The sequence below is a fragment of the Trachemys scripta genome, chromosome 1 (genome assembly GCF_013100865.1).
Source record: "Trachemys scripta elegans isolate TJP31775 chromosome 1, CAS_Tse_1.0, whole genome shotgun sequence".
In the NCBI taxonomy this organism is placed as follows: Eukaryota; Metazoa; Chordata; order Testudines; family Emydidae; genus Trachemys; species Trachemys scripta.
Genome location: NC_048298.1, coordinates 229,464,612 through 229,477,608, shown reverse-complemented (window position 1 = coordinate 229,477,608; position 12,997 = coordinate 229,464,612). Strand labels below are relative to the sequence as shown.

At 37.9% G+C, this 12,997-nt stretch overlaps 1 protein-coding gene across 2 annotated transcripts in view; it reads right to left on the bottom strand.

Annotated features, from left to right (window-relative positions):
* TMEM131 (transmembrane protein 131) overlaps positions 1-12,997 on the bottom strand; it is a 169,095-nt gene that overhangs the window by 40,413 nt on the left and 115,685 nt on the right. For both annotated transcript variants that reach the window (XM_034757930.1, XM_034757929.1), the window contains exons 12-22: positions 12,106-12,214; positions 9,701-9,809; positions 9,018-9,171; positions 8,748-8,918; positions 8,258-8,368; positions 8,031-8,165; positions 6,768-6,872; positions 5,015-5,101; positions 2,300-2,452; positions 1,333-1,408; positions 1,122-1,239 (exon numbers count right to left, since the gene is read on the bottom strand). In XM_034757930.1, the coding sequence (XP_034613821.1) occupies positions 1,122-1,239; positions 1,333-1,408; positions 2,300-2,452; positions 5,015-5,101; positions 6,768-6,872; positions 8,031-8,165; positions 8,258-8,368; positions 8,748-8,918; positions 9,018-9,171; positions 9,701-9,809; positions 12,106-12,214 (1,328 nt within the window). The remainder of the gene's footprint in view (positions 1-1,121; positions 1,240-1,332; positions 1,409-2,299; positions 2,453-5,014; positions 5,102-6,767; positions 6,873-8,030; positions 8,166-8,257; positions 8,369-8,747; positions 8,919-9,017; positions 9,172-9,700; positions 9,810-12,105; positions 12,215-12,997) is intronic.

Genomic DNA, 12,997 nt, shown 5'->3' with positions numbered 1-12,997 from the left:
TTACTTTATTCACCACTGAAAAGTAGCACTCTCAGTACAGTGGCAAAAGGAGACAATCTAGATAAACAGGAGCACAGCAGCTATTTTGCACAAGCAATACCACATATTTTAGGAATACTGTGTAAGCAGGGGTTTCTTTTAGCCTTCTAGTTTACAAAGAAAGATGGTCAACTACAAATTCACACTAGTTGATTTACCTAAGCCAGAGGTTCTCAAACTGTGGTCCATGGACCACCAGTGATCTGCGAGCTCCATTCAGGTGGTCCGTGGATAGTTTCCTCTAAGGTGCACACCTGGGCGGCCGCATATGAGAGAATGAAGGGCCACCCCACCTAATCAGCGGAGCCGTGCAGGCATGACTCAACTAATTAGGTGCCTGGCCCCTGGAGAAGATGCACATGTAAGGTGAGGTGGTGGCCTGGGGGGGGGGGGGGGGGGAATAGGGGGTAGGTGGAAAAGGGCAGTGGGGTGAGAAGAGGGGGTGGGGCGGAATTTGGGATGTGCAGGGCTGTGGTGGCTAGAGAAAGAGGCGACTTTCCTCAGTTCCAGGGCTGCAGCTGCCAGGGAGAGACCCCCGCTCTCCTTCCCAGCCTCAGCTCGGAGGCAGTCGCAGCAGGGGAGAGAGGGACAGACCCACCCCTCCTTCTCAGCCCCAGCTCCGGGGCTGCCATGGTGGGGGAAGAGAGGGCACATTCATCGCATTAGAAAGGTAAGACTACGGATATTAAAATATGAGTTGTGTGCTTTTATTTGTAGAACAAAAAAACGTTAATGATTAAGGGATTTTTTTTGTATAGCGCTTTTATCCGAAGTGCTTTACAATAGTTCGCTAACGGTACCAACAACATTTGGAAAGATCATTAAGTGGCCAGCCGAGACCCTCTGCATTTTCAAGTGGTCTTCAGAAAAAAAAAAAAAAAGTTTGATAACCACTGACCTAAGCCAAACATAGCATCTTCAGGAAAATGTCATTTGTCCCCCTTCAAACTCTTTTAGAAGAGCAAACCTAGCAACTATTCCTTGCCCTTCTCTGGCCACACAAGAATTCAATACTGTAAACAGGCAACACAAAACAAAAAGAATCAAGTGATTCACAGGCCACAGGGCAAATATACACTTACCTATGACCTGAGTTCTCTCTGATTCCTGCCCACACTCTGAATAAGTTCTCATGCAAATCCCAATCAGAATCCCATGCATCTTCTTGCATCGTTAAGCTGTGCTGAACTTTAGGTTCAGCTAAAAAACAAAAACCATACTTTTATACAACCCTTCAATATTAAGGGGGGGAAATACATTGAGATTTTAATTGCAAAAATGAAAATTACTTACATTTAGATAAGAAAGGCAATCCAACATAACAGTGATTCCCACACTGTAAACCAGGATCAAAATAAATATTTGCTATCTGCAAAATGTACAAGAACAATTAAATGAAGTAAGCATCTCTGATGACTAAAATAAAAGAAAAATGCCTGCATTTAGGATGGAAGAATCCCATGCACGGCTACAGACTAGGGACCGAGTGGCTAGGCAGCAGTTCTGCAGAAAAGGACCTAGGGGTTACAGTGGACGAGAAGCTGGATGAGAGTCAACAGTGTGCCCTTGTTGTCAAGAAGGCTAACAGCATTTTGGGCTGTAAAAGTAGGAGCATTACCAGCAGATCGAGGGACGTGATCATTCCCCTCTATTCGGCATTGGTGAGGCCTCATCTGGAGTACTGTGTCCAGTTTCGGGCCCCACACTACAAGAAGGATGTGGAAAAATTGGAAAGAGTCCAGCAGAGGGCAACAAAAATGATTAGGGAACTAGAACACATGATTTATGAGGAGAGGCGGAGGGAACTGGGATTATTTAGTCTGCAGAAGAGAAGAACAAAGGGGGGATTTGATAGCTGCTTTCAACTACCTGAAACGGGGTTCCAAAGAGGATGGAGCTAGGCTGTTCTCAGTGGTACCAGGTGACAGAACGTGGAGTAATAGTCTCAAGTTGCAGTGGGGGAGGTTTAGGTTGGATATTAGGGAAAACTTTTTCACTAGGAGTGTGGTGAAGCACTGCAATGGGTTACCTAGGGAGGTGGTGGAATCTCCTTCCTTAGAGGTTTTTAAGTTCAGGCTTGACAAAGCCCTGTCTGGGATGCTTTAGTTGGGGATTAGTCCTGTTTTGAGCAGGGGGTTGGACTAGATGACCTCCTGAGGTCCCTTCCAACCCTGATATTCTTGATTCTCTGAATAACTGCAAAATTATCAACGTTTAAAGAAAAACTGCCTATTAGTACTAATACACAAAACTTTCCAACCTTTGATTTTTTTCCTGCCTCTAAATCTTCTTTATTGCTCCTTAATCTCTTGTAATAAAACCGCACATCTTCGGACAGAGAGCGTACATATTGTATTTTCACCTTCTGAGAGAAGGAATTCATAATATTTAAACTCTGATGAACTATTTTCCCCTAAAGGAAAGGAAAGGAAAAAAAATTATACTGTATACATTTCTCCCACTCTCAACACATAGTGGGCAAGCCATCAGACATCTACCTACACAGGTAGCATTTACCTTCCTTAGCATTTTGGTGGAGGCCTGCACAATTTTTTGTTCTGCCCTCCCAAAACGGAGTCAAATCCTCTGCAGTTTATCACACTACTATGCACAGAACCACCCTAAGAATTTTGAGGAGGATTAGGAAGATGATTTTTTGAGATACTCCCCAAATGTATCGGACTCCTTTTATATTAAAGGTGCCAAAAGATGGAGACTAAGGGCTGGATTTTAGGTTCCCCCGAGGCAGAAGGGGAACCAGCTGCTTGTGATGGAACTGGTGCATAGCAGCAAACATTTAGAAGTATTTTGAAAGGCACAATAAAGTAGGATTCTGGAATCCAGTAGGCCCTCAGCTACTGCGGGGTTGCGAGTATGTATATGGTGAAATGTAGAACACATATAGTGCTTTAAAAACACTACTACTAAAACATCACAACCAGAGATAGCCAAAAAACAGGATGAAACTTTCATGAAAATTTATGAGAAACAGACAGATGTTTCACAGAAAATTTTTGAAATTCCAAGTTTTTGTGCCAGCTCTAGTCATGATCATCCCTCTATAAAGCAGGTAAGTGACATTTCATCATTTTAAAGCAGAAGAGTTAGACGACTCAACTGTCATCTGCATAACTCTGATTAGAATGCTTGAGCCCCATGTTCTCCATCCTGTGTCTATTTCACTATACCACGCTGGCACACATTGAGATACTCCCTCTTCTGACAAAAAGCCATCACGGATGCTCAGTAGAGGACTGGCTTAGCTGGAAATTGTGATTGCCCTAACTGCCATCTCTGGCGGTATAGATGTTACAGCCCCCATAGCCACAAACTACTCTGAGATCCTACCAAAAATCATGGGACCTGTGGTCATGTTTTTCCACTAATTGCAAAGGTCAATGCTGGTAAATGTGAAGGGGAATATGAATAACCTGTGATCTTTAGTCAAGATCAGTGACCACCTTTCAACCTTCACCAAAGAATATAGAGAGATGCAAACAAATTATGTTTTCGAGGTTTTATTGCAAGGAAGAGGATTAGAAACTTGCATCCTTCCCTCAAATGAAATCTGAGATTTACCTTTTATATATCTCAGTGCATGAGCTGGGGTGAAGAATGGGGGTAAGTTACAGCTATGGGCTTGCAAGCCACAACAATGGCTGTAGGCTCAGGAAATTCTTGAAGTGTCATAAACAAGAAAAATCATTTTTCAAAGTGATGACTGGTGCATGAAGGGATAGTTTACTACACGGCTTTGTCCTGATGAATGGACACATTCCATAGGAGGAAGAAATGACTGTGCCAGAGTCCCATGTATGGAGTCCTGCAGATACACCCATCTTTTATTAATGGGCAACTGGGACTCCATTAAACTCTTTAGGTTTTGTTTTTTTAATCAAAACACTGTCCTAAACCTGTACAGTGATTACCAACAAGAAGAGACTATACAGCTGAACCATCCCCTTTGTGAGTGACAGCCTTTCAAAAATCTTAATCCAATTCTCATCCTGTACTGAACTCACGCCCTTGCAATAAAGCACCCCTACCCTAGTCCTTTGCTACCATCTCTCCTCTCTGATCTCCCTCTCCCCCTGCACTTTTAGTTTTTATATTCCTTTCCCTGATGATTCTCCCTCCTCCTTGGTTCGCTACCCATCAGAAGGCTACATGCTGTTCAGACTGGGTGATCATCCATTCACAGCTCACAGCTGGGCCAGGCTGCACGTGATCCCATAGTTGTGCCACATGCCATGGGAGCAGAGAAGATAAGATCTGGTTAATGGGCTGCTCCCTGACACACAGCCCTGTAGAAAATCAAATGCTTCTGGGGCTCAGTGCATGAAGACTGCTGCAACAGCAGAGATGAAAGATAGGCAAATCTCCACAAGCAGTCATTGTGATTCTACAGAGGGATTAAAGTGGATCCAGGATCATACAGCTTCCCTGATGTATTGTTCCTGTACTGTGCCACATCCCCCCTTAGGGGCGACCCATCTCCAGGTTGGGAAACAATGCTAAATACACAACTACTTTTGTATTTTTCTAAACAGGCCAATTTAAGAGTTTCTTTGGTTTCAAAGTCTTTCTTCTGAAGATCTCAGAAATCTGGAGATATACCTGATATAATTAGATGCCTCTCTTTTATTCCTGGCACTAATGCAGAAGGAATGATGGGGAAAACAACTGAGCACAGCTACATCATAATGAAGCTGAATAGAAAGCCAAGTCTGGGCCAGGAGTCAATATCCCAGGCTCTGTTCAAGTGATACAATAAAAGGGGAGTTGAGGTGTGTGTCATGCCTAGCATCTGGGGTGATAAACGCTTCTATAGTGACGGCTAATGAGAGTTTAAGAATAATCACCACTGTTCCCTCCAGCATAGCAATTCACAAGTCATAAAGCAAATCATAAAGGAAGTTGCTCCTGGAAAGGATCTGAAGAAAAAAAAAAAAATATTGTCAAGAAAATAGCTTACTGGAAAGGAAGGTGGAAGGTGAATATGTTTAGGGGAGCAAGTCAGTGAACCCACAGCAATTACAGCCTTCACGGGAATTGTCAAAATCTGAAAGAACAAGAGAAGTTTAGTAATACATCTGCTCCAAGTGGCATCTTTATATGTTCATCTATTCATCCTTTTATTTCTGTTTTTAGTTACACCAACACATTTTCTAAAAATCTAAAGTTCTATTATTCATGTTTCATATTTACATATAATCAAGCCAACAGACTTGGCATAACGATACGACAACCAAGTGTGTCAAGTTTAATGCAAGGATGATTATTTTAAAGTCTCATCATCCAGCCCAATATTTTGATTCCTCAGCCAATTTTCTAAAAGAAAATTCCTCAAGTCAAAAGTTTATCAGGAAAAATATTAAGAAGCCCATTTTTCCTTAATCACACGCATTCTATCAATTTATATACAACTCAGTACAATGCAGAATAAAACATACAAACAAGTTACAAACTTTCCAATGAGCATTTTTGTTTTTCCCTGGAAAATACTATGACATCATCTTAAAAATACTGCACTTGTGTTTACACAGGAGATATTAAACTGCTCTAGAAGCACTATAAATCATGGTAAAGTATTAAGCTGTAGACACAAACCTCTGTTTTATGGATTGGAATATATATAAGTAATATTAAAGATGAACAGATATATCAGTGCAACAAAGTCCTCAAAATCAGAATAAGACTGAAGTGTGGGCACACACAGGAAAAAACAAACAGCTTCAGATTTTATGGTTGCCCAGAGGGTCAAATATGTATGCATCGGTGCATATGCAAACAAATGCCAATATTATTTCTGCCAAATACAGACTACTGGAAGACTTCTAAAATATCCCCCTTTTCTGTAGCTGCATTCAGAATACGCTACAACACTTCCTGACTCTATAAACGCACAAAAACAAACACAATGTTCACTATATAGTTTATAATATGCTATGTCAACACACACTTAAAGACATCAAAAGTTACAGCCAAATGTTGTTAAAAATGAAAGTGATCCCATTATATGCTTCAAGGTTACGCCTCTTATTGTATAGATTAGAATAGATCTTATTTTGTGGATATTAGCACTGAAGACCAAAGAGGTCAAGTAAAGTAACTTTCTATTACTTCTCTCCAACAGTACGACTCCATATTGTGGGCTGATAACACATGCTAAATGTCTCAAAAGGAGGTGCTACAATGAGCTTTCACACAAATGACTGACATGATACACTAAGAGTGTCATCACAGTGTATCATGTCAAAAGATCCATGGTGCTTTGAGTATGCATCGAGCCTCAATGCACTTGGACTCACTTTGAAGCATCACATAATAGATTGAAACAGATTCCAGAAGCAAAGTGGAAAGCTGAATGAAACTTGCCTTTTTTTCAAATCTGTTCAGAGCAAATACAGTACCACTGTATTTCATTGTAACATAGGCTTAATACAGTATTCTATCCACCAGGATCCAAACATGTCATCAATGGAACTGTTATGACTTCATAGTTGATTACTGATGTGGTTTGCAGCATCAGTTATGGCAAGGAACTACTGCACCAATGTAGCAACTTTTCAGAGTTAATATCTCAGTCAGTAAAAAACCTTCAAATATAGCACAAAATACCAGTCCACAATAGGATAAAATGTCTTTTACACAATAGCCAAAATATAACAATTAACGCCTCTCATCTACGGCAGCACCACTGTCATTTAGGTGGGCAATAAGTATACCTCATAATCTGTTGTTATTTGTATGGCTCCATCATGAATTCCTTCAAGTTCTTTTGCTATTAGTTTTACTCTAAACACAGCATAGTAACCAGATGCTAGAATTACCTGTAAATGGTACAAATATATAATGAATCATTTATGTTTTATGCCACATTCTTCCATTATAAACAGAAATGTTAATAGGAAACATACCTAATAAACTGCAAGTTCTATATACCAATACAGAATCTGTTTATTTTTCTTTCAACTTAATCAATATTCTGACTAAATTAGACTGTAAATTCCTCAGCCCAGGGAGATTTTTTTTAAACTTATTTGCAAACCACCATGAACATTTACAGTGTTACCTAGATTAATGTTTCTAAAGTTTCCCTTTATAAGACCTAATTTTCCAAAACAGAACACAATATATCCTGGCAGAGAGCGAAGTGAGTTATTTAACTATGGTAAGAACAGCAGAACCAAGCTTGGGATTTGTAGCTGCCATGTATTAATGTTAACAATGGTATTATGATTTAATACTATGAGCAGCATCAGTGATAGTGGGTTAACCATCAATCCCTGCAAGCTGCTTATACAAATAAAATATGATTATAAAAAATAACCCTTTCTGTCCATTGTCCATCCACACCAGAAGAAAGACAGGAAGCCATGGATTTGGTTTAATTAGGCCATGACTTTATTCCTTTCTCTCCATCTACTGCAAGGGAGACCTTAAAGGGGCAATGCCCCTTTTCTTCCAGCTAACTGGACAAAGACCCAACAAAGGTTGCAGTGGGAACATTCTGTAAACAAAGAAATTCACAGGTTGAGCCCATCTTTGTATATTCATATGTACCACTTATATTTCATAAGAGCAGCTGAGGAAAGTAGAGTGAAACCTGCTGCTATCTGCTTGGATCACTTTCACTTCCCTGAGCAGCTGTTATGAATGACTAGTTCTAAGTTCATTCAGCTCTAGAAAGTGACCAGGGAAATGACTACTATGCAATGACCCAGGAAGCGTGTAAACCAAGCTTTCTGAACATTTTATTTTAGAAACTCACCAACCCATCAAGTGTACCCTTAGGCTACAACTATCCCACATACGAACAAAAATTTATTTTACCTTCTATTCAAAACATGCTACCTTGTTCCTTATCCTGTGAATATCTTCATGACAGAGTTATACTTACGTCATTCATTGCTACATTATTTATCATCCCTTATCAATGTGCTACATGCAGCTTTTAATTAAGGACTCAAAAAGAAGAGTTTACTTACTGAAGATTGATCAGATACACTGGCATTTTCTAATTCTGGAAGGTTTGCAATTATTGTGGTTCTATTGCCTTTTTCAGTAACCAGGAGTTCTATAGTCAAGCCATCCCCTATAACATGCCAGCTTTTTATAGCCAGCTTAAAAAAAGACAAAGATGACAATCTCAGCAATGACATAGATGCAAAAATTTACTACAACAAACAGGAATTTAAAATATGTTGATTCTTACCTCAATGGGATTACTGTTGATGATTGCAAATAAAATGCTAGTAGTTTCTGTGGCACTCAATATGCCAAAATCTATGAAACGTTCCTCGAGTTTGGGGGGTAATACAAAGTACTAGAGAGATTAAGAAAGGCATTATAGCTGCACTTAAAAATACACAGTACATTCAAAATCAGAGTTCACTAACAAATTCATTAATAAGTGAAAACATTAAAAATCTGGGACTATGCTTTATTCTATCCATGAACCAAACAAACCACAAAACTGAGAAAGTATGGAAAAAAACGGGGAAAAAACTCACCACATTAAACCAATCCCTGACAAATTATTTAGTACGTTGAGAATGTCATGGGGAAAGGGGCAGTAAAATTTAGTTTGCTTTTTTGTTTTAAATCACAAAGGAGTTGAACAGCTATCATGGAGAAAGACCAAGGAAATCAAATTAGTATTCTTTGATCTAGCGTGAAATTTCAAGGAAAAAATAAATACTTACATCTAAAAAACCTGTGTATGCTCGCACAGGCAGTTGAAATTTAGAAGCGTTGGTGATAAGTAAAATATTGTTATCTACATGAACAGATGACGTGGAAGGCATAAAATAAAGTGTGAAAATATATATGGATTCATTAGGTGGGATCAAGACTGGTTTGCTGAAGTTCTGGACCTAAATTAGTGAAGAAATAACATCAATGTTAAAATTTAATATAGTATAGTTCATTAAATATTTAATATTAGGGAAAACTTTCATTGGAATTGGGCTTACCTTAAACATTGTTTTTACTTCTTCTGGTAACACAACATCATGAATGAGGACTGCAAAACTGAATGTATTTGTAAGATAGATTGGCCTTTCCACAGAGTCAGCAGGACTATCCCGGATGTGAAACAATGTGGCAGCGTGATCAAATCCTAAATATCTATTTAAAAAGAAAAATGTATCAAAAACTTCAGATTTTCCTCAAAAATAATCTCCTGTGCTCTTTACCTCCAAAGACTAAAAGCAGGCAATTCACGCAAAAGGGATGGCTCTCCCAGTGTATACTCTCTACCCTTGCTTCAGGCTACAGTGGCAGGGCAATCCAAGCACAAAACAGTGATTGTTCAAACATTTTAGAATAGAATAGAAGAGCAAGTGATATAAGTTTGCATTCTGAAAATATGACATACGTAGCATAAGCCTCTTAGGTAAATGACTCATGAAAGCCACTGAGAGTCCAAATCTTGAAATTTGCTTATGTATTACTGAGTAACACTAGCTCATCTGCTATCCCAAAAAAGAAAATTAGAACCAGCAGCTGTGCTACTGGAAGAACTCCATAGTTAAGAGTACATAAACAACAACCTTATTCCACAAAACACAAATAAAAACAAAAAACAAAAAGAAAAGAAAAGCAGCCGATTCTCGGTGTTTAATTTTTAATCAGCAATCAGTTTATACAGACTTACCCATCTAATATTTCTGCTTGATATGGAATTTCAAGTTTTGAATAACTCTTCTCTTTTGCTTTAACAGTTATTTTTCCAGAAGACTGAGAAGGTCTTTTTGCTTTTGATGCTGCACATGTACGACAAAGAACAAAATAGGTTCTGTGATCACGTTATTTACATAAAATAGTAAATCAATAGCTATTCTTTATTCTTAAAATTTCATCGTTAAGCACTTAAAGCTGCCATTAAAAGTTAACTGCTGCAAACCAGTAGTAGGATAATTTTTCTCACCTAACTGATTTATACATAAAATACTAAAGCTGTAATTTTTTTCTTTATATGCATAAGAAGATGGGTACCTTAGTCACTAATAGACCAGGGCACAGTTATTTAAAAATCGTGACCTCCATCTTCACATTCCTTATTCTAAAGAACTGCTTCAAGATTACCTGTTGCTACTAGACGAGATACTTTCTATTAAGAGACATTTACTAGTATCAATAGGCTGCATATGGTGGAGCTGGAGAGATTCTTAAGACTGAATATTTTTAGGCAAACAATCATATTGGATGTTTGGCAGTGATTTAAAAAAAAATACTCAGTCCAAACTCTCAGACCAGTAGTTATTGGGAGCAGAGTGCAACAAAATTAAGTCCCAATTTGAGCCTTGCTGAAGTAGACAAGGAATTAGCCAACAAGTTACTCTATCAGGGGGCAAGGAAAATAAATGTGAACAAGAGAAAGCTATTTGTGAGATAGGTTTATGATGGGGGAGGAAACTGAATCTTTTCCCTACGGAAATTTCAGGGAGTGGCATTGAATAAACCTCAAATAAAAGTCACAGGGATCCAGTATTATTAAATAAGGAAAGAAAAAAACCTGGACGTTTTAACCTGGAAGACTATAGAAATAAGCAAAACCACAGTGCTTGCAAGGACTCAGACATAGCACAAGCTGAAACAAGATAGAAGCCTTGGGGGTTGTTCCCAAGGTCTCTCAGTAAGCAGAACATCATGCTTGTAGAAACACCACAAGAAAGCAGTTAATGAAGTCATGAATATTGGCTGGTGGAAGCCACAAACACCTACCATTTTCATATATTAGGGCAGTGAAATCAGAAAAATGTTAAGAATAGGTCCTCTTCATGAAGCCAACCCATTAGCCAACCACTTAAATGCTGCAAATGGTTTATTAGACAGACTGTTGTACCCAGCTGAGTCTGCAACTTCACACTAAGCAACTTAAAGTGCCTACCACACTCATTTTATCTCTGTCTTAATAATCTGTTTTTTCTTCAAATTTCTAAATCTGGACAAATCCTTGCCTCAAGCTGGGGACATTTGGCAAATCTAGAATTTGTGTCCTAACTTCTTATTTCACTCTCTTCTTACAAAATTTTAATATTATGCTCTTAAAAGTTACAATGATCATAATTCACTTGGGGAGTCTCCCAACATTTTATCTTGGTTCATCTCTAAATGAATGATATCCAAACACATAAACCTCCATTCTGAATAATTTCAGCCTGAGAGACATACTACACCCTGTAATATTTTTACTGTAATAACTTGTGGATGCGTCAAACACTTATTCTGATAACTCAATAAAAACTTTGGTAGAAAACAGGTATGTTTTATGCACTTTTTCCAATAAAATTGCAGGGCAATATTGACCACATGAGGTTAGGTTGGAAAAGGAAATGAACCACCAAGTCTCTCCAATGGACAGGAGGGATATAAGTGATTAGCCACTGTGAGCAGTATGTGCTCTCCCTGATGGAAAGAATACCAGTGGAAGTTTTATTTTGCACACCAATCTTTCAAAACAAAACAGATTTAAAATTCATAGCAGAATGCTGGAGAGGATTCCATGGTATATGGAATTATTTTCATATCTTCTGGGATTGCTCCAAAATGAAAGTTTTCTGATCTGATGTTGGAAAATACTGAAGATCCAAGAAATGATACTTTCCTTATACTTTAGTAATAGGAAATTGGACAGGATGTATTTGCTTTCTTGAAATTCATAAATACCTAATATTTACCATCAATGATTCTGTTTTACCTTTAACAGTTAGTCAACTAAAAACGGATATATTCTACAAACAATTCTGCTTATGCATCCAAGTAATTTTGCTATTCCATTTTTTTTAAATGTTTACAAGATGGAATACTTTAGAATTCATCTATTCCTGCTACTAACTTACAGGTTTACATGCCATAATTATTTCCAAAGAAACCAGTTTTGAAGTCACGTGAATCAACAAAATTCTGACATGAGAAGGAATGACTGACTCACTTTCCTTAGAAATATGACACAGGACATACATTTTTCCAAAAAAGTATTTTTAAAGTTTTCATGAGATTTCAGTAGCTCTTTAGAAATATTTTAAAATTTCTACAAAGAAAGAAAAAAATACTTACCATCAAAACTAATGCTTGCAACTTTGGTATATTTACTTTCAGAAGCTTTTAATGTAACTGGCTTAAAGTGTACTGTTATAGCTTCATTTTGTGGTGTGGGTCTAACACTCTGCAAACAGAAGCAAAAATATTAAACAGTTAATTTGCTGAAAATTTACAACCACCACCAAAACAGTGCACAGCTTTTTGTATTTTTCCAAATGATCAGGTGAACAGCATTTGCAGCTTTTTTTACAATTTAATATTCACTATAATGAAGATGGCATTATAAGATTAAGAGGCTTAGGAACTTGTCAAAGGACTCTGAATTAGTCAAGTTAACATCCAGGAAAGTGGGTAATACAGAACTTTCCACTAACAATATTAGGTGAATCCACGTGTGGTTATGGGGAGAAAAGTGACTATGTAAAAAATAATACAATACACACAGGCAGTGAGTTTTATCTTACTTTTATAATAGCTAAGATTTTTCTGTTGCTAATGCTGCAGAGCTAATACACCTACAGAAGAAAACTAGCTTCTTTTCTGGTTCACACATCAACAGAACTGTTAAGTATTTAAAGTTAATCAATAAAGGTTGTGCCATTTGATGATTCACAAGGCAATGATCCCAGCTTGACTCAGAGTGTAGGTTGAATTTGCAGAGCTGGCTGTTAGAAAAAAATGTTACTTGAATACTGAGAAAATTTATTTGTCACGTCAGATACTACACATGGAATTCTACAATTTTACAGGGTCACTTTTCAGATTCCAACAGCATTTTAATGTTCTAAAGTGAGTGGAAATGGTATTAAAGTTGTGAAAGGAGTCAGTCAATGAACATGGTTAGGAAGTCATTCTGTCACTGTGATTAGCCACAGCTTATTCAAAGAGGTCCCAATGTCATACAACA